The following is a 27,425-nucleotide window of genomic DNA, read 5'->3' on the forward strand; positions in this document are numbered from 1 at the left end:
GGCATCAAGAGGGAATTGGCCAATACCGGATCGCCTTCGGAGAATGGAGTTGTTGAACGTAAGAACAGGACTGTGGTAGAGATGGCGAGGACCATGCTGGAGCATCGTGATCTTCCTCGTCCACTTTGGGGTGAGGCAGTGGCAACGGCTGTCCATACCATTAACCGCTCTCCAACGACTTCTGTACCCCATATGACTCCATTTGAGGCATATTTTGGCAAGAAACCCGATGTCTCGCACTTCCGTGTCTTTGGGAGTGACGCGTATGTACATATTCCGAAGAAGCAGAGGGGGAAGCTTGACTCCAAGTCCCGCAAGCTGGTATTTGTGGGGTATAACTCTCTTTCCAAGGGATACAGGTTGTATGATCCAGAGAGGAACGAGATTGTTGTCAGCCGGGATGTGGTCTTTGACGAGCATGTTCCAGCATCCACTGTCGAGGAGCCGCCACTTCTTGGAGATCCAGAGGAGTCTGATGATGATTCCCAGTCTATCACTCCAGTTGATCCACCTCAGTCATCACAGGAGGTTGAGCCCGCAGCTGGAGTTGAGCCCCCACGACCACAGGAGGCTCCACGATCTGTTCGAGTACCTAGGTGGTTGTTAGACACCCTTCGGGAGTCAGGTGTCACGGAGCTACCCTCCGAGTGGACCACAGAGGACGGCCCTCGAAGATCACATCAAGTCCGAGATAAAAGCAACACAGCGAAGCTTCTTCACATGAACTATGCTTTTATGTCTCGTATCATGCGGGACAAAGAGCCCACTTCCGTAAAGGAAGCCCTTTCACAGGATACTTGGAGGAAAGCCATGCAGGTGGAACTTGATGCCATCGAGAAGAACAACACTTGGGAGTTGGTACCGAGGCCGTCGAAGCGGTCAGTCATTGGTGTCAAATGGATCTTTAAGACCAAGTACGCGTCTGATGGGTCGGTGGACAAACACAAAGCCAGGCTTGTGGCTAAAGGTTATGCTCAACGGCCAGGCATCGACTACGAGGATACCTTTGCACCGACAGCACGGATGACCACGATTCGGACCGTTCTTGCCCTTGCTTCTTCTCAGAGGTGGCCCGTGTACCAGATGGATGTAAAATCTGCGTTCCTTAATGGTGACCTGCAGGAGGAGGTGTACGTTGAGCAACCTCCAGGCTTTATTGTTCCAGGATCGGAAGGGATGGTTTACAGGTTACGTAAGGCCTTGTATGGTCTTAAGCAGGCTCCCAGGGCTTGGAATCAGAAGATTGATTCCTTCTTTATTTGGACTGGACTTCAGAGATCGGTTACAGATCCCAACCTGTATCTCTTTCGGGAACGCGGCATGGTCACACTTATCATCCTTTATGTGAATGATCTCATTCTCACCGGCGGTCATGTGGAGCACATTGGAGTGACGAAGGCTGCCTTGTCAAAGGAGTTTGAGATGACCGACTTAGGCTTACTCCACTTCTTCTTGGGATTGGAGATCTGGCAGACCCAGAGGGGGTTTTTCGTCTCTCAGCAGCGGTATGTTCATGAGTTGCTTGAGGCCTTTGGGATGGAGAACTGCAAGCCTATTACTTCGCCAATGGACCCGAACACAAAGTTAACCGTTACAGATCCTTGTGAGCCAGTTGATGCCTCGCAGTACCAGAAGTTGGTTGGTTCATTGATCTGGTTGCTGAACACCAGATTGGACTTGAGCTTCTCCGTGGGGCTGTTGAGCTCTTTTATGCAGACGCCATTGAAGTCTCATTGGGACGCAGGATTGCGGATCTTGCGGTATCTGCAGAGTACGAAGGATCTGGGACTCTTTTACACAGGAGGGAATGGAGTCAAGCTCCAAGGTTGGAGTGACTCAAATTGGGGAGGAGATCCAGACACGAGGAGATCTACTTCAGGATACACTTTTACCCTCGGCTCAGGAGCAGTTTCTTGGAGCAGCAAGAGGCAGCCAACTATTGCCCTTTCTTCGACAGAGGCAGAGTATTGGGCTGCTTGTGGTGCTGCTTGTGAGGTTGTATGGCTACGGAGGCTGCTAGGCGAGATTGGGTTTCCACAGAGGGAGCCGACAGTCATCCAGTGCGATAACCAGAGTTGTATAGCTATTGCTCGGAACCCGGTTTTCCATGCCCGGACCAAGCATATAGAGATACAGTATCACTTTGTACGTGAGAAGATCTTGGCGGGTGACATCTTGCTACTTTATTGTTTGACGGAGGACAATGCGGCGGACCTCTTCACGAAGTCTCTACCTCAGGCTATGCTCAGGCGGCACTCCAGCTCCCTTGGGTTGCTTTCACAGCCAAGAGCTGAGAGGGGGTGTTAGAAGTCATCTCCTGTCTATTTGTATACACCAGGGCCTTTGTTGTGGGTGTGCCCGCCCTTATGAGGTGTCTTATCATTTTTCCACACTCCCCGTATTTTTTCCCTATTTTTTCCCATTTTTCCTAGTGGTGGGAGGGCTGCCAGATGATGCCGGGAGCACCCCAGTGCTGGCCGACTGGATCTTCATTAGTCGTGGGCTTCAGGGCTGCTGGCCGACTGGTTTTCATCAGTCGTGGGCATCAGTATGCTGGCCGACTGCATTTAAGTCGTGGGATTTTTTCTCCAGTCGTGGGCACTCTTGCTGCTGGCCGACTGTCCTATCTGGGATGTATATATAGCCCCTCAGCCCCCTCCACTTTCTCATTCAGTTTTTCCGGGATCTTGTGTATAGAGAATAGTTTACACACCTATCTCTCTGTGTTTTTTGTGCTGTTTATTTTCTGCAGTCTACTTGCTCTTGTCTACCCAAGTTTGGTTATCATTTTCGCTGCATATTCTGACAACCCTCTCTATGTCTACGCAGCTCCAGCAAGTATAATCTGAGGCATCTCTGATCCTGGTATCTCATGACTTTGGAAAGTGGTCCGAAACCCTCTCTGAACAGGCAGTGAAAACGGCCTCGTATCTCATAATATACTGGACAGTGACATATGTAATGTAACTCTGTCTCTGGCTCCATCTGGCACAACTGACAAATCCCAGCCCTCAACTGGTACTACTCTGAATCTGCCAGTCTCAATCTCTAGCTGGTGTGAGGATGTGCGCATCTGACCAATAGTACACCGTACCCCATGAGAAAGAGAGAGAGAGAGAGAGAGAGAGAGAGAGAGAGAGAGAGAGAGAGAAATGAAATGATATATTAACGTCTTCAAAAGGCCAAAATGACCTATGAGACCAAAAAGGTTACAACAATTGGTGGATCTGATACAATGTCTGTGTAAGAAAAGCTAAAAACAACTAAACAACTAACTGAAACTGAAACAACTATGAGGAAAATTACGGTACTAGGAGCTCCTAATGGATAACTAGAGAGAGAGAGAAGAGAGAGAGAAAGACAATGCACAAATAAAGAGAGATTTGCAAGACTCAAATGACGTGAGAGAGAGAGAGAGAGAGAGAGAGAGAGGAAGAGAGATACTCAAGCCAAGAGAGCAAGTTTGCACCACACAATAATGATTGTATTATGTGTTGGAATTAGGGTTAGGGTTGCAACAATGCACACACACAAGATAGAGAAGCTTGAGAGCACACAAACTCACTAGATACAAATGTGTGCCAGATACAAAAGATAAGTACACACTCCAAAATGAGTAGATAAAAGGGTGTATATACGCACAGGAGAAAAAACCTCCTAGTGAAGGAAAAAGTACCCCGACGGTCCTAAGTGTGTTCACACACATCACTACCATATAATGCTACAAACCCTGGAGTGATAATGTGAACATGTACAGGGTATGGCTGATCAATCTTGAAAAAGGTAGTAAGCCCAAAGCTTTACGAAAAGCTTCGAACTTTTCACAAGAAAGAGCCTTCGTGAATAAATCTGCCATGTTGTCATGTGTAGGCACATAGACCAAGTTGATCTCTGCTGCAGAGAGTCCTTCCCTGACATAGTAGTAATGCACCTCAATTTGCTTAGTGCAAGCATGAAACACTGGGTCCCTCGCAACTGCTAATGCGCTCTGGCTATCAGTGAAAATCGTAGTGCTAGACGTCTATCCAACACCCAAATCAGCAATAAGACGTCTGAGCCACACACACTCAACTGTAGCTGTAAAAGTTGCCATGTACTCAGCTTCACAGCTGGAAGTGGCCACTGTAGGCTGCTTCTTACTGAGCCATGATATACATGAATCACCAAGGCGAAAGCAAATCCCACTAGTGCACACTCATGTGTCATAACATCCGGTCCAATCTGAATCACTGAAAGCATGCAGCTGTGACTCACCCCCCTTTTGTTGGGTTTTATGCTGAGTATGCACCCAGAGGAGTGCTAGTGATCATCAGTAGATTACTGGGGCACTTTTTACTTCAGTTAGTGGAGGTTTTTTCCCCCAGTTTAGCTCAGTTTCACTTATATGCAGTTTATAAGTGTTTTGGTCCACCCGGCACATTTATGGCCGGACATGTGAACACTTATCTTTAGGGTCACTATCATGTGGCTATTGTACTTCACTTTTATTATTCATTCAAGCATACTCAAGTAGTGTTCTCTCTGTGTGTTGGTTTCCACGCCTGATTGTACCTTCTGTAAACCCTAACCCTAACACCCATTCCCTTCAATTGGTATCAGAGCATTGAAGCTTGCTCTGCCCTGCCCGTACATTGCCAGTGTTGTGCGCCGTACTCAGGTCTCAGCATCTGCTGCCCGTACACTGTGCGCTTGCTGCCCGTACACTCAGCCTGCGCCGCCATCAGCTACAGCCGTGCGCCGTACAACATTCGGTACCTGACAGCGCCGTACTGCATTCTGCTCAGTCAGCGCTCGTGTACCAGCCCCTTATACCCAGTCTGCACCGCCTGCAGATAGCCGCCTTCAGTACCCGTACTGTACCTGCAGCGCACGTGTATACTGTACCTGCTTCGAATGACTGCGGCTGTCAGTATCAGTACCAGCTCTTGTCAACGCTGGTCGCTTTAGAGTACTCAGTCGACTGCTGCAACAACAGGCACCCGTATAGTCAGCGCCAACCGTCACCTGCGCAGAGAATCGTACAGCATTCAGTGCTGCATACCTGGCGACTCTACTTGCTGAGATACGACTGCATGCTTTCGTACCTGGTGACTGTATCTTCTGTGATACGACTGTGTGATACGACTGTACCTGCTGTGACCTGCAACTACCAGAACCAGTAAACTGTACCTACTAGTACAGTCAACAGTACTTGTTCATTACTCAGTACAACTGTGGTAAGCATCACAAGTTTTGAATATTGGGCATTTTTATTTTCTCTGTGAAAATATACAGGCACGACAGGCAGATTTTCTAGCAAGGAATTATACAGGTTTTTTTGCACAGTTTGGGTGCAGCAAATTTGGGCATTTTTGGGGCATTTTGGCATTGTATACGCCATTTGCTGCTCTACTCAGTCATTGGTGCTTTGAACTGCACATTCAAAGGATTGAGAGTGCAGGCATATTTGGGTGAATTGTATTCAGTGGAGTACAGTTGTTATCAGGGTTTCTGCTATTGGGTTTTTTGGTAAACAGGTACAACATTGTGCGTAAAGCATAATGGCAAATCAACAGCAAAGTGATGTATTCACATATTTGTCTAAGGAAGACAAATTGGATGGCACGAACTACTCCTTGTGGAGTTTTATGCTGAAAAATGTGCTTGTGGCAAAAGGTCTTTGGGATTTTGTTAGTGGTGATGAACCATGTCCAGGTCCATTGGCTCCAGAGACTCCTCCCCAAGGGGATGCTCGTGGACAAGGACAACAGGTACAGGCTCCAGGACAGCCATTGCCTGTTCAAAGAACAAATGCTCAAAAGACATGGGATGCCAGGGATGCACAAGCTTTGTCACTCATTGCATTGTCAGTTCAGAGGTCCATTATACCTCATATTCGTTCAGCTGGCTCTTCACAGAATGCATGGGTGACTTTGGAGCAGATGTATGCTGCTCGTAATGAGGCTAGGATCTCATTTTTGAAAAGAGAGCTGGAAAATCAGAAGATGAATGAAGGAGATGATATGTCTAGCCACTTAAACAAGCTGCAGGATTTGAGAGAGCAACTCATCAATGTGGATGAGATTATTTCTGAGACACAGCTTGTGTCCACCATCTTGCACTCTTTGCCAAGATCTTACTTGGCTTTTCATACCTCTTTGAACCTCAGCATGAGGAATGCTGTTGAACCCCTCAAGTATCAGGAACTTGTTGCTCTCTTACTACAAGAGGAGCAAATGAGGAAGAATATGAATATGAACACAAATGCTGAACAAGCATTTACTACAGGTCAAAAGGGGAAAGGAAAATCTCAGCCAAAGAGTGCAAATCAAAATTCAGGTGATGGTGGTTCTTCACAGGATACCAAGAAAAGTGATGGACAGCCCAAGAAGAAGGGCAAATGTCATTACTGTAAGAAGCCAGGTCACTACATCACGGAATGTAGGAAGAGGATTGCCAAAGAGAAGGCAAAGGAAGCTAGGATGTCTGTTAATGATGCTTCTAAAGCTCCTCCAGAGACTGCTTCTTTTGTTTAGGACAGGGATTACTGTTTTTATACATGCAGCTATGATGCCTCCTGGTCTACACAGGCACTCAGTTTGACAGAGCATGCATGTACTTGGTATTTTGATAGTGGTGCCTCAAAGCATATCACATCTCGCAGGGATTTGTTTAGTCATGTTGGCCCTGCCCCTGTTGGCAAAACTGTTCAGTGTGCCAAAAATGCTTCATATCCAGTTCGTGGCATTGGGAAGATTCAGCTCACAGCCATTGATGGCTCCATTCTCCGCCTTACAGATGCCTTATATGTACCAGGGATAAAGAAGAATTTGTTGTCCATTTCTTCTTTAGCACATTGTGGAATGCAAGTCCACTTTGATGATGATAAATGCATGGTCAGAGACAAAGCTAATGCCTTGACCTTGATGCTTACTGGTACATTATGTCATGGACTTTATCAGTTGGATGCATTTCAGCCAGTGGATCAGTCTGCTTATCATGCATTCACTCTTACTCCAGCTATGGTTGATGCGGAGTTATGGCATGCTCGCATGGGGATTGTAAATTTTGGTAGTCTTATGCTTATGCAGCGACATAATATGTTTACAGATCTACCTCTCATGGAGAAGCCTCCAGATCACATTTGTGAAGGATGTATTTTGGGAAAAATGCACAGGTTTTCCTTCCCACGTGATCAGGCTCTAAGAGCAACTGCAAAGTTGCAACTTATACACAGTGATCTTTGTGGTCCCATGCAGACGAAGTCATTAGGTGGTTGCTTTTATTTTGCAACATTTATTGATGACTTCTCTCGTATATGCTGGGTCTATCCTTTGACACAGAAATCACAGGTATATGATGCATTTTTGGCCTTTGTAGCACTTGCTGAGACAGAGTCAGGATGCAAGGTGAAGACTCTCCGTTCTGACCGAGGGGGGGAATATATGTCACATATGCTGAATTCCTTTCTTGGGAGTAGAGGTATAAAACATCAGTATACTACTCCTTACACTCCACAACAGAATGGGGTTGCAGAAAGGAAGAATCGGTCACTCATGGAGATGGCCAGATGTATGCTAAAGGCAAAAAGACTACCACATATCTTTTGGGTGGAAGCAGTAATGTGTGCTTGTCATATTTTGAATCGATGTCCCACAAAGGCATTGGTTTCTATTACTCCTTTTGAGGCTTGGCATGGCCGCAAGCCTTCTGTATCGCATTTTCGTATCTTTGGGTGTCTTGCATATGCACACATACCCAAAGAGTTGAGGAGGAAGCTGGATGATAAAGCCACAAAATGCATTTTTGTTGGGTATAGCCGTGAGAGCAAGGGCTACAGGTTATATGACCCACTATCCAGGAAGATATTCACTAGTCGGGATGTGATTTTTGATGAAAAATCAGAAATATCCATGGCTGGTTATGAGGCAAATCAGGCTGAAAATGATGTGTTTGAAGGTCTACTACCCATGGAGTTTCATTCCACAGTTGGTGATCCAACTCATGAGGGTACAGGACAGCCAGCAAATGATGTAGGTGGTGCAGAAATTCAGCAGCCAAATGAGCCAGAAGCTGAACCAAATATGGGGCAGCAGGCACCACAGGTCAGACATATACCTAGATGGTATTTGAGGACATTACAGGACAGCCATTTAGAGGGTCCTCTTGCTGGTCGTACTCGTAGGGAGACAAGGACCAATGAGCATGCACACATCATGGATTTGAATCTGGTTATGGCAGCCAGTTTACAGGATGATGATGAGCCTGATTCATTTGTGGATGCACGAGATAATGTGCATTGGAACAAAGCCATGCAGGATGAGCTTGATTCTATTAAAAAGAATCAAACATGGGATTTGGTTGATCTGCCCAAAGGCAAGAAAGCAATTGGTACTAAATGGGTCTATAAGTTGAAAAGACATGCAGATGGATCCATTGACAAGTACAAAGCCCTTCTAGTTGCAAAGGGCTATGCACAGAAGAAGGGCATTGATTATGAGGAGACATTTGCTCCTACATCCCGTATGTCGACACTTAGGTGTGTCATTGCATTGGCTGCACATCGTGGTTGGGTTGTTCACCAGTTGGACATAAAGACTGCATTTCTACATGGGGACCTCGAGGAGGAAGTTTATGTATTTCAGCCCATGGGATTTGCAGAACATGGTCATGAGGGGAAAGTTTGCAGGCTGAAAAAGACCTTGTATGGTTTGAAACAAGCTCCACGAGCTTGGTATGCAAAAATAGATGCTTTTCTACTCACTCAGGGATTTGTGAACAGTCCATCAGAAGCCACTCTGTATGTAAAGAAAGAAGAGACAGATCTGCTGGTCATCAGTCTTTATGTGGATGATCTCTTGCTCATGGGATCAAATGATGACAAAATTGCAGCTTTTAAGGAGATACTGCAACAGACATTTGACATGTCTGACTTGGGCCTTGTACATTACTATTTGGGCATACAGTTTGTGCAGGATAACAGAGGCATTGGGTTGTTGCAATCACACTATGTTGCTAAACTTCTGGATAAGTTTAAATTTCAGGATTGCAAGCCTATTAGTACTCCTATGGAGCCTGGGATGAAACTGTCACTACAAGATGACAATGTTTCCTTTGATGCCACTACATATGCTCAGGCTGTTGGGTGCCTCATTTACTTGTGTAATACAAGGCCAGATATTCAGTATGCAGTCTCTCAGTTGAGCAGATTCATGCACAGCCCACGGTTGTCACATTGGCAAGCTGTGAAGCGTGTATTCCGTTATTTGCAGGGTACCTTGTCTCTTGGATTGCTTTATCCTGAGGGGGGTGACATGCAGTTACACACTTACAGTGATTCAGATTGGGCTGGTGATTTTGATACCAGACATTCCACTAGTGGAAATTGTTTCTTCCTTGGCTCTTCATGCATTTCTTGGCTAAGCAAGAAACAGACCACAGTGGCCACTTCGTCTTGTGAGGCAGAGTACAGAGCAGCCTACACTACTACTGTTGAGTGTGTTTGGCTGCGTCGTCTCATGACTGATATGGATATTTCAGTGGAGGAGCCTACACCTATCTATACTGATAGTCAGAGTGCCATTGCTGTGGCCAGGAATCCTGTGTTTCATGCTCGCACGAAACACATTGAGATTCACTATCATTTTGTTCGGGAGAGACTCCAGGCAGGAGATATCAGTCTGATCTACTGTCCTACAGATCAGAATGTGGCAGACATCTTCACCAAGGCATTACCACGTCCGAAATTTGAAGCATTCCGCAGTGCTTTGAATTTGTTTCCTTTTGGTGGATGATGTACAGTGATCACATATCACTCCAGAGGGGTTTGTTGGGTTTTATGCTGTGTATGCACCCAGAGGAGTGCTAGTGATCATCAGTAGATTACTGGGGCACTTTTTACTTCAGTTAGTGGAGGTTTTTTCTCCCAATTTAGCTCAGTTTCACTTATATGCAGTTTATAAGTGTTTTGGTCCACCCGACACATTTATGGCCGGACATGTATCTTTAGGGTCACTATCATGGGGCTATTGTACTTCACTTTTATTATTCATTCAAGCATACTGAAGTAGTGTTCTCTCTGTGTGTTGGTTTCCACGCCTGATTGTACCTTCTGTAAACCCTAATCCTAACACCCATTCCCTTCACCTTTGGATAAAATAATCCAAAATATTGAGTGTCTTGTAAATAGCGAAAAACCCGCTTAACAGCCTGCCAATGCTTCGTACTTGGGCTATGCATAAATCTGCTCAACTGTGAGACCGCATACTGTATATCTGGCCTCATGTTGCACACATAAAAAAGAGATCCAACAACCTGCTAATACAAACTAGCATCAAAAGAATCTCCTACATCTTGAAGACTAAGTCGAGTACCTGTCTCCATAGGTGTAGCCACAGGATTACAGTCTTCAAGATTAAACCTCTTCAATAGCTTCAATATATATTTAGACTGCAGCATAACAATGCCATCATTATGCTACATAAATTGAATCCCCAAATAATAATGTAAGGACCCCAAATCTGACATCTCAAACAATGACTGCAAATCAGCCTTAAAAGGCTGAAATCTGATCTATATTGAGTCCCGTCAGCAGCATGTCATCAACGTATAGAACGATGACCAAAAATGTGTCCTTAGTACTTACTCCTCTTCACATAGAGGGTACTCTCTGTTGGACTATTGCAAAAATCATTTGCAACCAAGTATGCATGAATCTTCTCATACCATGCTCTAGGAACCTGCTTAAGACCATAAAGAGCCTTTTTCAACCTGCATACTTTAGACTCTTCTCCTTTCACAGCAAAACCAGGAGGCTGCGATACATACACCTCCTCGTGTAAATCACCATTCAATAATGCAGTCTTAATGTCCAACTGATGTACATTCCACCCATGATGTGTTGCCAAAGCAATGAGACACCTAATGGTAGTCATACGAGATGTAGGTGCAAAGGTCTCATCATAATCAATGCCCTTTTGTTGGGCATACCCCTTTGCAACAAGTCTAGCCTTGTAGCGATCAATGCTATCATCTGCTTTGCGTTTTAACTTGTAAACCCACGTAGTACCAATAGCCTTCTTGCCATGAAGTGGATCTGTCAAATACCAGGTGTCATTCTTGAGTATAGAGTTATACTCATCCTACATAGCGTGCATCCAATGATCATCATCTTGTGCTTCCTCAAAGAAAACAGGTTCCTCCTCATTACATAAAGTAGAAATGAGAACATGATCCACATGAGAATAATCTGCATGATGAGAACCTGCACGAGTTCTGCTAGGTAAAGGAGCTGCCAACTTGCTATCCCTCAATGTCTGCACAAGCCATTTTGGCATACATCTAGATTCTTCTATGGCTGCTTTCTCCTCACCCACTACATCCTCAATAATTGTCTCATCAAAAGGCTGATTTGCAGGCTGATTTTGCACCTGCAAGGGCTGAATTTCAGTACTTGGTTGAGCATTCAATTGCTCTACATATGGTTGCCCTCCATTAAACAACAAAGGTAGGAGCAAATCAAATATGTCCTGTGAGCATACATTCTACTGTTTTTTGCATGAAAGCATGGGCTGAACTGAGTTTTCGACAAAAACAATATCTCTACTTACCAAAATCCTCTTTGAGGCCGGATGGTAGAGTCTATATCCTTTGCTTTCTGAACGATATCCCACAAATATGCATTTAATTGCCTTATCATCAAGCTTACTGTGTTGTTGCTCAGGCACAAGAGCATAAGCAAGACAACCAAAAACACGCAAATGAACCACAGAAGGCTTCCTGCCATGCCAAGCTTCATAAGGAGTTTTAGACTGCAAGGCTTTGGTAGGGCATTTGTTCAACACATAGTTTGCGCACAAAGTTGCCTAAATCTTGGGCTTTCACCATACATCGTGTCATCCCCATGAGAGACCTGTTCTTCCTCTCAGCCATACCATTTTGCTAAGGTGTGTATGGCACTATACATTTATGCCTTATGCCTTTTTCAGTCATATATGCATGAAATTCCTTGGACATATACTCCCCCCCTCGATCTGAACGAAAGGTGCCAACTTTACATTCACATGCATTTTCAGCCATGGATACAAAGTGCCTAAAACACATAAAAACCTGACTTCTGCTTTAATGAATACACCCAGCTATCTCTGGAGTAATCATCAATAAAAGTGACGAAGTAGAGATATCTCCCAATAGATGGTATCCTCATAGGACCACATTCATCACTATGTATAAGCTATAATTTCTTAACAGCTCTCACAGATTCATCCTTTGGAAATGATGCCTGATGCATTTTACCAAGAATGCACCCCTCACATACATGTCTAACAGGGGTCTCAAGAGTTGGCAATTCAGACACCATATCATGTCTTTGAAGGCGTAACAAACTGCCATAATTCAGATGGCCAAATCATGCATGCCATAATTCTGCATCACTCATAGCACGAGTCGTAGAGACTGAGTAAGAATCATGCTACAACTTCTCAAATACATCCATCTTGTTTAGGCCATGAAACAAGGTACCTGAGACAATGATAGAATAACCATCATTTCTATCCTAAAGTGTACATTTGTCATCCATAAATTTCACCATCAAGCTTGACAAGGCTAAGGCTGAAACTGACACAGCAAGTTCTTCTTAATATCTGGCACATATAAAACTTTAGAAAGAGTAAATGCGACCCCATTTGCAGCAGTGAGCACAACTCTACCAACTCCTTCAACAGGATATGAGGAACCATTTGCACATGTGACGGTTCCTGCACTTAGGACAAATTCTAGAGATAAGAACAAATTTTTTTGTGAAGAAATGTGCTTCTTAGCACCACTCTCAAAGTACCAAGCATCCGATTCTGCCACTTACATGCATACATCATGAACAGAAGAATCATAATCGCAATGTAAAGTCCATGCCCAATCATCTTGAGCAAAACTTGCAGATTCCTTCTTCTCTGCACTTGGTGATGATGCATCAGCCAGCCATGCCCGATTCTTTCTTTTTCTCCTTCTCTGGCTTTTTCTTGCACTCATTTATGTAGTGCCCTGGTTTCCTGCAATAGTGACACTTGCCCTTCTTTTTAGGCTTATCACCTTCCTTCTCTGCATCCTTACCTGAGGATTCTGATTTTGACTTATAGCCACCATGGGAAGAAGCTTTACCTTTGCCTTTCTAACTGGTAACAAAAGCTTGGTCACCAACTCGCATAACAAATCTGTTTTGCCTAGACTGCTCTTCTTGCAAGAGTATTGAAACCAGCTCATCAAATGTAAGGGCATTTGGATTTCCCTTTATCATGAGTCTAAGGGTAGAGGCAAAACTCTAATAAGAATCCGGCAATGCATTGAGAACTGTGGATACCAATGTACTATCAGGATATATCTAATCCACACTAGCGAGTTTCTCCTTAAAATCTTTGATCTTGGTCAAAAAGTTGTCCATTGAGTCTCCCTCATTCATGTGCTAAGACTCCAACTGTTTGCACAGATATGCAGCACGTGATTCATTGTGCACCTGGTATAATGCAGCAAGTGCATCCCATGCCTGTTTTGAAGTCTTATACGACCGAATACAAGGAATAATGCTTCACTTCACAGAAAGTGCAAGCAATGCATGTGCCTGTTCATCTCTTCCATCCCATCTCGTTTGAGCAGCAGCGGGAGATACTCGTAGTGCATGTGGAGGAGCCACATCTATATCAGATTCTACTTTAGATATACTTGCAGCACCTGGTTGCACTGGTAGTTGTGAAACACGATGAGTTTCACTACTACTGACCACATTCCAAAGGCCTTTAGCAACTAGTACATGCCTCATCATATCGGAACACAGTGGGTAGTTAGTCCCATCAAGTTTGTCCTCAGCAAACAACATGTTGAATACATCACTACAGCCAGCCATGACTGTCTACCAAATGCAAAATCTTTCAGCACACTGCAAGTACTCAGTATTCACTCAATGCAACCCCGAATGGCTGCCAACTGACTGAATCCCCTGCAAAGTGTATGAAAAATAACACAAAGTAGAGAATAGAGTGTTACTTTGTTGAAGGCACTATAGATGCTGCTACACACCAAATCTTTGCTGCTGCACAGTCCAAACACCCAAAATCGCGCAGAACCAATCCAAAATGACACCCCTCCAGAACGTCTGCAGAAACCTTCCAATGCCCTAAACCCGCCCGAATCGCGCCGCAGACCCCGAAAACTTTGTATACTTCGTATATAGCACACTATGGTATATACCTTCTTCTCCTAAGAGGGTATCCCAATCGGAGATAGAAAAACAGGGTCATGAGGAGGGAGGCAGACTACTAGATCAAGTGTAAAGGAAGCTAGCTCTGATACCAATTATTGGAATTAGGGTTAGGATTGCAAGAATGCACACACACAAGATAGAGAAGCTTAAGAGCACACAAACTCACTAGATTAGAATCAACAAATGTGTGCCAGATACAAAAGATAAGCACATACCCCAAAATGAGTAGATAAGAGGGTGTACATACACACGGGAAAAAAAACCTCCTAGTGAGGGAAAAAGTGCCCCGGCGGTCCTAAGTGTGTTCACACACATCACTACCATATAATGCTACATTATGATAATACTTCCACCATGTTTTAGACACCAAGGCCTTATCTTTTGATCCTAAATAAGAGGGCATAGAAACACGAGTAAGGACACTTGACCAAACTCCAAACTAACTCCGAAATACACAACAAACCCCCCTTCGGAGTGACTGTGGATAACCTTCAATAGTCCTGTACTTGCAACTACCTCAATGGCTCATGAACATGGCTCAAAGGCTAAAAGCATGGCTCAGAGGCTCATAAAGCGTGGCTCAATGCAAAGGACTCAGAGGTCAAGTCATGCCTAGAGGACAAAGACCCCTTACATCGGCATACCAAACCCACCCACCCCCTGCCTCCTCTTCCCCCCACTTTGCCTAAAGTAAAGGCAAAAAGGGAATAATGGAGAGGAGCCTTTTATAGAAAACAAAGAGTTCAAAATCCAAAAGGATCAAAAAATATATAAATAAAATTTTGGGGGCCTACCAGGGCAGGGAACCCAACACATACAACTGAAAAGATAGATTTTTGGAAGTTAACAAATTTCCCACACGGTAGAACGTCAATGATGATCTGATGTCACCTTCTTGCGTTGACGTTTCCAAGCCAATGTAGCTTGGGGCCCATAAGTAAAGTGTGAAGTCAATGATGCCCATTTTAATAACAATCTCGGCATGAAATCACGTAACAATGCCAAAGTGGTGCAAAATTGTTAACAATGCCCATCACGTTAATGCCAAGCAAAATGTAACCCATATGAGCCTAAGTGTGCTTTTAGCAAGGACTCCAGAGCAGAGCGGCCAAGGCAAAAATGTAGGTGGTGATGGTTCCGTTCAAGACAAAAACAAAGCATGTGATGATGGTGCAGTTCACGGTGGCGATGGAGAAGAAAACACACGCTTTAAGGGGTGGCTTGATGGCGTCGTGAAAGTTGAAACCTTCATCGTGGCAGTAGTTGTAAAGCTTTTATAGCTTTATTAACATGATTAAGACTTAATTAATGAACATAAGACAAATATTGCAAGAAAAGACTGAGTTGTTTGCATTGAGACAGGGGCCTTTCTTAAATAGAGGCCGAAAGGGTACAAATGAAGAGGCACATCCCTGGGAAGAGGTGTGGCTCTTGAATCAATGGTTATGTCCTTTGGACTTAGGGGTGTATCAATAGACATGTCCTTTGATAGTGACCCGTGTGTAAGGGTGTGACCCTTCACAGGTGTCCTTTCAGTTAATAAGGAATTAAGGAGTAATTAAGGAGAGATTAAGAGAGTTAGTCACAATCGTGACAGTAGTAAAAAACACACAGCTCCCATACATGGCTCTGATACCATATTAGATATTGCAAGAGATCATAAATGCAGCTATTGGGGATGAAATATCATCATCATAGTGGAGTGTGTAGAAGAGAGATGATTCACACCACTAAGGACACTTGACCAAACTCCAAATTAACTCCGAAATACCCAACATGGGCCAATCGTTGAGAACCCCAAGCAACAGGTGCTTAGTTTCACAACCCGACCAAACTCCAAATTAACTCCGAAATACCCAACATGGGCCAATCGTTGAGAACCCCAAGCAACAGGTGCTTAGTTTCACAACCCGACCACCAAAACCTCATCTTCACCAATAACCTTCCCCCCCCCCCCCAAAAAAAAAGGCTCTTCTTAGCAAAGTAGAGACCCCCAACAAGTTCCACACCCAAAAGCACCAAACGAGCAAGAGTGGCACACCCCCAACAGCAAGGTCATTGTCGGCATGGTTCAGGGCACACCCCACGTACACCAAACCCAAGGTGACAACACCGACGGCAGACCATTAACATAATTTATCTCGCGATCTCCCGATGGAGCCAATGTTGGGAAATACAAGTAATAACCATCACTACGAGGAGTCAAATGCCAAAGATGTAATAGCCCAAACCTTAGGAGAATCATTCAAAAGTTGTAACCCTTATGTGAATGGCAAGCTAGACATCTTGTAGATGCATTTAAACAAGCAAGAAGCCACGCCTAGATCAAGAGCATAGTGGTTGAGTACTTTAGGTACGGTGCGGTATGGTATGTGTACGGTACGAGTATGTAAAGTATGCATCAAGATAAGTACTTTAAGTACGTTCACGGTTTTTACGATAAGTCTATATATATATGTGTGTGTGTGTGTGTGTGTGTGTGTGTGTGTGTGTGTGTGCATATAAAATAAGAAACATCTAACATCCATACTAAGCAATGACCACTGCCTACTAAAATAATTAAAAAACGAGCCAAATAAGTGTTGTACATTGAACCTGATATTTGGTACGAAGACCTTATTCATACAAGAAGTTACGGTACGTATGGAGTGGTACGGAAAGTACTAAAGGTACTCATCAAATGAGTACGGGTACGGAATGCAGCTATGATCAAGAGAGAATCAACGAGAGAGAACCTCCATCAGCCCCCACAGGTAATCATGAAAAGGTGGAGCAAATATAAGAAGCGAATTACGTGCTTCATTAGGATTTAATCAAAATGATGATGAGTTGTAGCTTGCCTATATAAGAGGCATGAATCATGAATAATAAAAGAAGAGATTTCTCTAATCTAATTCGTATTGCATTAGTGGCCTATTATCTTTTAAATACCATTATTAGTGCTATTCTCATTCCTTGACAACGCTCCTTCTATACTATGATCTACATTAACCATGTCATTAGCATCAAGCTCTCCACACTTAGCATAATCTTCAATGGGTATCAAAGCGTGGTTCTGTTTATGATGTGATCAAGAGGTAATTAGTGAGAAAGAGAAAGATAACAAGATGCTCTAGTCTGCACAACTCTATTGGGAATCAAGGTCTTACCTGTCTGTGAACACACTCTTATGAGTGTGGTAGTGTTTGTGTGTGAACCACCTCTTAGAGTTTTATCAAATACTCTTATGAGCGTGGTAGTGTGTGTGAACACACTCTTATGAGTGTGGTAGTGTTTGTGTGTGAACCACCTCTTAGAGAGGTATCAAATAATATCTAGATATTTGTATATAGTGACATAAGCAATGATGTCATTGGGGCAACCATCGTAACCTATAAAGATGCATGTACTTCATTGAAGAAATCAATCAACAATCACATCATTGAGTCGTATAGTACACTCGCTCTCTTGAGCATTCTCTCCTCTCTAACTCGCTCTCTCCTTGTTGCTACTCGCACAGCCATAGTCATGGAGTTCTTCAAGGCTCCATAGCTTAGGACATTCAACATTTGGTATCAGAGCTCTAGGTTGATACTACCTCAAGCGTTGACACCCAAAATTTTTGTGTCTGACTGTATAGTCGCCAGTGATCCATACATGTCCGTACAGTCAACAACGATCTGACATGTCCTACTGTTGTTACATGCACTGAGGTTGATCATAGTAATCACAGACTTAATTAACTTAATTACTCTGGAGATGAATTTAGATGAATGCAATGCAGCTATATTAATGATGCAAATGATTACAACTGAGATGAGATCTGTGAACAGATCTATGATGCTGATGCTGATGTTGACTTCATGCCAATGTCGACCTCAAGATCTGATGAATGAACTTGATGAATGACTAAATTTTGTGACTTGTTCTTATATATTTGTAGAGGGGTTGGTCGACATCAACTACTGTCGGCCAGCATAGGACATGTCTTAGGCATAAAATGCCCCTAAAAATCTGCGCTTAACTACTGATGTCTGTCCTTCTTGTGTTGGTCTTCACTATGACACTAGCCACCTGCAATATGAGCTCCTGTTCGCTACTGGGCTGCCGACTGGTTCTCATGCCCCTTTACATCATGCTGATGCTGATGATGATGCCAACTTGTCACTATGCAACCCGCAGGGTGTGCACGTGACAACTATAGTATAGTCGTACTATAGTGCAACAGCTTCCGCACTTCACCCCGTCGCTTTCGACCTACTGCAGCAGCAACCGCTTCCGCCATCAGTAGTGTTGTACCTACGCCTGGCTACTGCAACGTGGCATCTTGAATATTGTGGGTCTCCACCCTGCTACCAATTGCTATCTGCTCCTGCATTTCAACAAGAGAGAGAGAGAGAAAGAAAGAAAAAAAGAAAGAAAGATATATTAAGCGTCTAGTAAAGACCCAATGGGCCTATGAGACCAAAGTGATACAATAATGTCCATGGCATATCTCATCATGGAATGGAAAATAAAACAAAAAGAAAACATAAACATAGCTATCTCACTGGGGTGATACAAAACTGTCCATGGAGAGAGAAAGAAAGAAAGAAAGAAAGTTATATTAACGTCCACGGGAGGCCGAATCCGACCTATGGGACAGATCAGATACATCCATTTACATTCCACTTTGGGTATCGATGCCAAAGAGGCATAAAACTGAAAAAAAAATAACTCAAAATGAACTCTTAAGACTCTCAAGAGTTTAAATTACAATGGGTTCTATTGCATCTAGTTCGAAATTGAGGTTCAAAATAAAAATAGCTATATTTCATCCATGGATGGATTTGCTCTTGAGGGGGGTGGGGTACGGAATTCTTTAATGATTGCTTGTCCTCCTCTGTATATTGCCCATTTGCCATTCTTTCTTGCTTCTTTAACTTTATTCAGCTCTGCCGATCTATTCTTGAGCCAGCTCTCCACATCAAATATCAAGCCAAGCTTCAATAACAATAATAACAAAGGTACAATAAAATCGAGCTATGGTTCTTTTAATTAAAGAGGAAGACAAGATACCTGAAGAGGAAGATGCAGCTCAAAGGGCCTCGAAACTAAGGGATCAAAAAGCCTTTGGTCTAATAGCCCTTGGCGTCTCTAACAATTTCATACATCATGTAGCAGATCTCTCGACATCCAAGAGGCCTATGAGAAGCTGGATTTGCTTTTCGGAGCACAGGAAAAGAACTCTATAAGTTTCATTGCAGATAGAGCATAGTCACATGGGACGCGAAATGGGGACGGGGAACGGGGACAGAAAAGATTGAGAATGGCCATTCCTTGTGACTATAGAATGACATGGGACGAGAATGGGAACAGGAAGATGCATCCATCCCCAACATTCCCGAGTCTAAAAATGCCCATTCCCTGTGACTATGAGATAGAGTTCTATGGACTTACCTTGCAACCACATGAGAGCTCCGACGCTCATGAAGTCTCTCATGCACCAACTTGCCGCACTTAAAGCTAAAGTAGAAGAAGATGTGGTCGTACCCATACTGATCAAGTCAATGCTAGATAAGCTTTACGGAAATTTCGTCACTTTGAAGAACCTAAGGGGTCATAACCTCCTTCAAGGAAGAAAGAAAGAAAGTTATATTCACGAAGCGCCAAGCGCAACGGATTTCTCAACGGCTCACCCAACGCAAGAAACGGGAGTTCTATGCTCGGAAAGAGGATGAGTTATACCGACTTTTATTAGGGCCGAACTGCAAAGAGGCCTGGAGGAAACTCCGAGAACATCGCCCTCCCACACCTATCACCTGCCCGGACACATGGCACTCCTATGCACGCTCCCTCTATCATATCCCCCATCAGCCACCCCTATCCCCACCACCAGATCCCCCTCCCACCACCTCCACCTTCTTCACAAAGGAAATGGTCCTCAAGGCCATTCGTAGACTACGCAATGGGCGAGCCCAGGATCATGAGGGACTCACTGCCAAGTATATCTCGCATGCCGATGATACCCTGGCGCCCCTACTAGCCTAAATGTTCAATAGAGCCCTTTGTGAAGGATTTCCAACCATCACCCCCATCCTCAAAGCCGGAGATCCACTTGATCCTAATAAGAGCCAGGGATGCAAAGCCTCAAGACAGGCTGGCTTTCGGAGGAGCTACTTTACCCTTGACCACATCTTCACTCTCTATGCCATCATCAAGGAGGGTAGAGCACAACATCAGAGGATTTACTGCTGCTTTGTGGATTTCTACAAAGCTTTTGATACTGTACCCCGGGCCCGCCTCCTACACCGTCTACAGGAGATCGGAATCTCCCATCTGACATGGTTTGGAGCATCATCGCCCTCTATGAATCCGTCACCCAACGAGTGAGAGCCCCAGGAGGTACATCACAAGAGATTTCCAGCACTATTGGGGTGAAACATGGCTGCCCTCTATCACCCACTCTTTTCGGCCTCTACATTGATGAGATCTCGAGCTTCATTGATGGATTAGGCAGGGCTGCTCCCACACTGGCAGGCATATTGATCCCCATACTACTTTATGCAGATGACATCGTCCTCCTCTCAGACTCAGCCGAAGGGCTTCAGAGACAATTGGATGCCTTACATGACTCTTGCACCCAGCGGGACCTCTCTGTTAAGCTTGGTAAAACCAAGGTAATGGTCTTCAATACCTCTTGCCCCTTCACATCCAAATTGAGCTTCACATATAGAGGGGATCCTGTGAAGATTGTCTCATCCTATGTCTACCTTGGTGTCACTTTCAGTGGCCCATGCTTTACCATGGTTCCCGCGGCACATGCCAGAGTGGCATAGGGATATGCAGCCTTGAGCTAAATTGAGCGGCAGTGCTTCCAGGCACATTTCCAGGAGCCCACGACAAAGGGCTGGCTTTTTGACACCCTCGTCACACCAGCCTTGATGTATGGAGCAGCCTTCTGGGGGCCAGATTTATCCGATGAGGATTGGCAGCAAGTTGAGAGGCCCTAGGTCATGATGTTCTCCCGTATGATCCGCAGCAAACCATCAATCCCACACCAAATTATCCAGGCAGATTTTGCTGCAGCCCCGATGGTAGTGGATGCACTCTTCCAGAGAATCACGTACCTCCATCGCATCAGTCACATGGATCCCCACAGGTACCCGAGGCTCACAGTATATGGGCTCTGCATGGACCGCCTACCCCCCCTTCAGTACAATTTGGACTCCCCTTTTCTCCGGCTGTCTCACGAGGATACCAACCGGGTTATCCGGTTAGATCTTCTCAGTCTCTACACACATTGCACATGGATCACACCTCCGGAGCTCCCCACGAAGATGCACTTCTATAGAGATCACTCCCTCACACTCACTAAGGATGGATTCATCAGCAGCCAGGCTACTTGAGTGTTCACATGTCCCATGCCATGCGGATTGCGATTGGCCAGATACGGGTTTCATCCCACAGCTTCAAAGTGGAGACAGGTAGAGCTGAGCGCATCTTCAGAGCCGGGAAGCTCATATGGAGACCCAGAGAGGAGAGGATCTGCCGACTATGCGAAACAGAGGTTGAGACGGAGGAGCATTACATATGCCGCTAGCCAGTATACTATGAGATCTGTGGGAGGTTTCACTGTCTATTTCGTGAGGGATTCGGTCCACTCTCCAGGATCATTGACTTCCAGGACCAGCGTTGCATGGGCCTCTTCCTGCTTGAGCTCCGCAGACACAGGGACACCTTCTTGAGAGAGCCTCGGCCCCAGCCACCCCGCCCCCGGATGCCTCTGCCTTCCCTGTTTGCGCCCTACGCCACCCTCTCTCCCGCCTACTTCCCTGTTCACCACCAGGTTGCCTCTGTTTTGTCTGGTCCCAGGAATGTAGAATGCCCCTACCCCGGACTAATGGTTGAACCCTCTACCCCAGACTATGCCCTTCGCCGCCCTCACTCCCGACTGCTTCCCTGTTCGCGCCCCTATTCCCTGTGCGTTGCCTGTTCACCGCCGCCTTCCTCGGCTGCCTCTGTTCTGTCTAGTCCCAGGAATGTAGATAGAATGTCCCTACCCCGGACTAATGGTTGAACCCTCTACGCCAGACTAATGGCCTTCGCCACCCTCTCTCCCGCCTGCTTCCCTATTCGCGCCCCTGTTCGCCACTGCCTTCCTGGGCTGCCTCTCTTGGGTTGAACCCTCTATTGCGGACTAATGGTTGAAGCTTCTACCCCGGTCTAATGGTTGAACCCTCTAACAGAAGCCACTCCCGCCCTTACCCCATCGCGCATCAGGCCAGCTCCCGTCTTCTCTCTTGTCCTTGACTACAGCTTGGGTTGGGTGACTGTGACAATGGTGCTCCCTCTGACAGAGTGAACAAGATTGAAGAACAAGCTCAAAAGGCCCTTTCAGACCAAAAGAAACTGATAGACAAGACATTGAACCAGCATCAAAAAGAGATTCATGCTGTAAGGACTAAGATTCAGGGCAAAGAGGAAATGTACAAACAGCTGCAAGCTGAGATGTGACAAGAGATGGAAGCCTGGAAGGATGCATGCCTGGCTGCATGCATGGAGAAATGTATGGAATTATGCAAGGAAGAGATGCACAAGTATGGGAAAGAGGAAGGAGAGCTAGCCACACAAGAAGCTCTTGCTCCAAAGATTGCCCAGTTGTGAGACGCCAATGCCAAACTTGAGGCGGAACTAGAGAAGGCTAAGAAGGCAATCACAGTAGAGATTCAAGAGGCCAAATCAGGATTCCGGGAGGAGCATGCAGGCCTCCGAAAAGACATGGAGGCAACCAAAGAAGAGGTTGGAGAACCCTCCAAATGGGTTGAGGTTGTGAAAAAGCAGAAAACAGTCCACACCCCGAACGCCACATCCATCATGACGGCCACGCTTGAGGAAGAGAAGCGTCGCCAATCTAGGGCTCTACATGTGCGAGTAACAGGCTTGCAAGCGGGAAACTCACCAAAAGAGGATGGTGAGTCGTTATGTAGACAGATGGGCCTCACTGACACACCTTTTGTAGATGCTTGGTGAGCCGGGAAGGACTTGACGAGGGAGAGGCCTCTCCTCCTCAGTTCAAAGATACAGAGTCCCATTTGGCTTTCTTGAAGAAGAGGGCCTTCCTCCAAACCACCAAAATATACCTTGGAGATGACCTCACCCCCCTACAAGTGGAACACAGGAAAGCCGGGATGGTTCAGGTTATGGAAGCCTGCAAGGCAAGAAAATGGGCCGTTTATCGTAATGACCGAGTCATCATCACGGATAAACACCCCACATGACGGTGCGGGGCCTATGAGACCATAGATGCATTGAGGATGGGAGTGAATTGCAATGGAACTCTATGGTCAGACACAAGAGGCTTCACAGAGACTTACACAAATAGGGATATTATCTTCTACACAGAAACGCATCAAAGTCCTAAGAGAGGGCTACCCAAAGTGGAGGGTTATACATGGGAATCAGCTTTCAGAGGACAAACACACACCACTGGGGGGGGGGGGGGGGGGGGGGGGGGGTCGGGAGGAGTGGCATGCTTGTTTCGCCCTCATTTGAGAGGCATGCTCACAATGGTTAGACACGATGAGGAGGCTCGTTTTATGTGGATGCATTTAGCCAGGCCTGGCTTGAGAGTGATGCATATTGCAGTATGCTACTTCCCACCAGAGAAATCAAAATATGCATGCAGGTTGACAGAGAAAGGGGAGACTCCCTATGCGCCATTATTTGCAGACATTGCAGAGTTCTCCCAACAGGGAGAGGTCCACCTATTAAGGGACTTTAATGCAAAGACAAAAGGGGAACAAGTGCAGACATATGACTTCCAGGGAGATGCCATTATATGAGACCGAAACTGAGAGTACATCTGAAGTTGGTGTTTCATCAAAGAGAACAACTAAATGAGACTAAAAAGTACAATAAATTGATTGTCCTACAGTTATAAGAACAGAACTGTAAGACCCAATGGGCCTATTAAGCCTACTAAAGACCCAATGGGCCTATGAGACCAAAGTGATACAATAATGTCCATGGCATATCTCATCATGGAATGGAAAATAAAACAGAAAGAAAACATAAACATAGCTATCTCACTAGGGTGATACAAAACTGTCCATGGAAACTCATCATGGAATACTAAGAACATAAAAACATGGGAGCAACATCAGCTCTGGGTAGATGGTATACCACTCTCCAAAATATCAAGCATGGGGCTGATGAGTATGGCCGAGAGGTCTCCCCCAGCTATGTCACGTGGAAAGGTAGCTCGATGGCAGTGGAGCATGTCTTGGATCTGGAACTGATGAGGTGATCATGGCCGACGGGGGAGTCGAGGGCATCGGGCACGATGGAATGCAGAGGCTCGGTCCGAGGTAACTCTTCTCGGTCCGAGGTAACTCCTCTCGGGCGAGGTAGGTCCAGAGCAGCTCGTGGAGGGTCCACAAGATCCACTATGTCGATGTCCTCCACCTCCTGGGTCCGGAACAAACTGGTGATGGTTGACTGGTGAGGGAGGGGGCGGGGTGGCTAGGGCCGAGTCTCTCTCAAGAAGGTGTCCCTGTGCCTGCGGAGCTCAAGCAGGAAGAGACCCAGGCAACGCTAGTCTTGGAAGTCAATGATCCTGGAGAGTGGACTGAATCCCTCACGAAATAGACAGTGAAACCTCCCACGGATCTCATAGTATACTGGGCAGCGGCATATGTAATGCTCCTCCGTCTCAACCTCTGTGTGGCATAGTCGACAGATCCTCTCCTGTCTGGGTCTCCGTATGAGCTTCCCGGCTCTGAAGATGCGCTCAGCTCTACCTGTCTCCACTCTGAGGCGGTGGGATGAAACCCATATCTGGCCAATCGCAATCCACATGGCATGGGACATGTGAACACTCAAGTAGCCCGGCTGCTAGATGAATCCATCCTTAGTGAGTGTGAGGAAGTGATCTCTGTAGAAGTGCATCTTCGTGGGGAGCTCCGGAGGTGTGATCCATGTGCAATGTGTGTAGAGGCACAGCCAGAGAAAAGGGGAGTCCAAACTGTACTAAAGGGGGGGTAGGCGGTCCATGCAGAGCCCATATACTGAGCACCAAGTGGAAACTAGTGCATACCATACTCCAGAGTGCCCCTCAAGTGCTAGCTGTCTGGAGGACTCCAGGGCAAGCCTCGGGTACCTGTGGGGATCCATGTGACTGATGCGATGGAGGTATGTGACTGTTCGGAAGAGTGCCTCCACTACCATCGGGGCTGCAGCAAACTCTGCCTGGATAATCTGGTGTGGGACTGATGGTTTGCTGCAGATCATACGGGAGAACATCATGACCTGGGGCCTCTCAACTCACTGCCAATCCTCGTCGGATAAATCTGGCCCCCAGAAAGCTGCTCCATACATCAAGGCTGGTGTGACGAGGGTGTCAAAAAGGCAGCCCTTCGTCCTGGGCTCCTAGAAATGTGCCTGGAAGCACTGCCGCTCAAGTAAGCTCAAGGCTGCATATCCCCGCGTCACTCTGGCATGTGCTACAGGAAGCATGGTAAAGCGTGGGCCACTGAAAGTGACACCAAGGTAGACATAGGAGAGAGAGAGAGTTAACTTGTACTTATGCATAGATTCTACACAAATGGGTTTGAGAGTACCTCGGAGAGATTGATCAGTCGATAGCTCACTAGGAAACGCTCTTGTTGGCTGCTCGGAGGACGGCGGCGCAGCTGCTCGAGGAGACACTCCTATTGGAAACCTGCAATGGAGTATTTTACTATAGCAGATAAACAATCTCTTATGTCTTTCGCAAAACAAGTGTTACCAAATATGTAGCCAAATTCTTGATGACCCAATGATGTCCTATGTGACAATTTATATTAGGCACGTAACAGTACGTAGGTACATGAATGCATGGAGTAAAATCTTTGTGATCTAAAAACAAGAAGATGCACATGATGCAATTTCGCCCTCAGCATGGCATGTAGTATTTTCTGACAAACACGCACACTGCCTCACTGTCTGAGTGTCCGATTGAGAAGGGTCAAAAAGTCATTTGATTGGCTTATCAGAGTAAACACCTAGAATCACTTAAGTGGTAGACTCATCTACTCAAGCCATACTCACAGTTGCAAAACACATCATGCTCGGCAATGCCATTCCTGAACTTAACATGTAATGAACAAAGCACACAAACATAATGAGATATAGTGATCCTCATTGTACCTCATTACGAAGGAATTGACAAGAAGATAACTCATAATATTGGCAAAAAGGATGCACAAGATTAACAAAAGATCAAAGCAATCTCCCAGCATCTTAGCACGAGTGATCTTCCGAGAATGTGGACGCTGGAATTCTCACAGACACCTTCCAAGAATACACCCGGGTTATCTCGGTTTATCTCAACTTTGCCTTGCAAAAAGTGATAGTAGACTCACAGTCAAATCTTGACAAAGTTGATGACCTATCCACCTTCCTACTCTCGGCCGAGAAACTCAGTAAGAGATAGGGACACGGGTTCAGGATCGCCAAGTGACTTGCAGTCACCGTCTAGGTTGCAAAGCCTAGACTAGTCATGCTCTCACTCTCTACTCTCGTTCTATATATTCTCGCTCACTTAGATAAGAACTTCTTGCTCAAGATTAACAGCATGAATGATAAACATGAGTACAGAAAGCATAGAGAATATACTTTGTATTAGAGTTACGAAATGGCTTGCGAAGATGCTTGCTTGCTTACAAGAATACAATCCATCAACAGTAGTTGCTTGGATAAGAATCGGAATCACACCTAACACTTTCAAGACTCTGAACATTCAGAACTCTGAATAATCAGCACATGGAGAACCCTGCCAAATGAGAATGGACAGTATTTGTAGGCAGTTATAGTGCCACATGGCACTCGTCGATTGGATCCACTCCAGTCTTCTTGAATTGTCTTATGATTGGTCCTCCTACTGGTGCTCGGATCGCTTCAGCTGTGTCTCATTGTGTCTTCTGCGTTTCTTGTATGATTATTGTGCTTTCTTGAAACTTAAATTCAATTTGATTAAGCCGCTCACTGGAGGCCTTCAGCTTCTCTGAAGCCCTTCTCGCTGCAACATTCCTTACGCATATTCTAGCTGTTTCGAGCCAAACACTTCGCCTTGGTCATTGGCTTTGATTCTGACTTCCATTAACTCCTCGGGCTCTCACCTTAGGCTTTTATTTTCCCTTCCTCAGGGCTACTTTGCAAGCCTTAATTTCTAATTGCAAAAGTTTGTTTGTTAAAG

General features: G+C 45.4%; 1 protein-coding gene across 6 annotated transcripts in view; it reads right to left on the reverse strand.

The window, feature by feature from the left end:
- LOC147611240 (uncharacterized) overlaps positions 1-27,425 on the reverse strand; it is a 74,461-nt gene that overhangs the window by 37,034 nt on the left and 10,002 nt on the right. For all 6 annotated transcript variants that reach the window (XM_086785046.1, XM_086785048.1, XM_086785047.1 and 3 more), the window contains exon 2: positions 25,810-25,910. In XM_086785046.1, coding sequence (XP_086641172.1) covers positions 25,810-25,910 — 101 coding nt within the window. The remainder of the gene's footprint in view (positions 1-25,809; positions 25,911-27,425) is intronic.

The sequence above is a fragment of the Cibotium barometz genome, chromosome 47 (genome assembly GCF_041138505.1).
Source record: "Cibotium barometz isolate CiBa-2024 chromosome 47, ASM4113850v1, whole genome shotgun sequence".
In the NCBI taxonomy this organism is placed as follows: domain Eukaryota; kingdom Viridiplantae; phylum Streptophyta; class Polypodiopsida; order Cyatheales; family Cibotiaceae; genus Cibotium; species Cibotium barometz.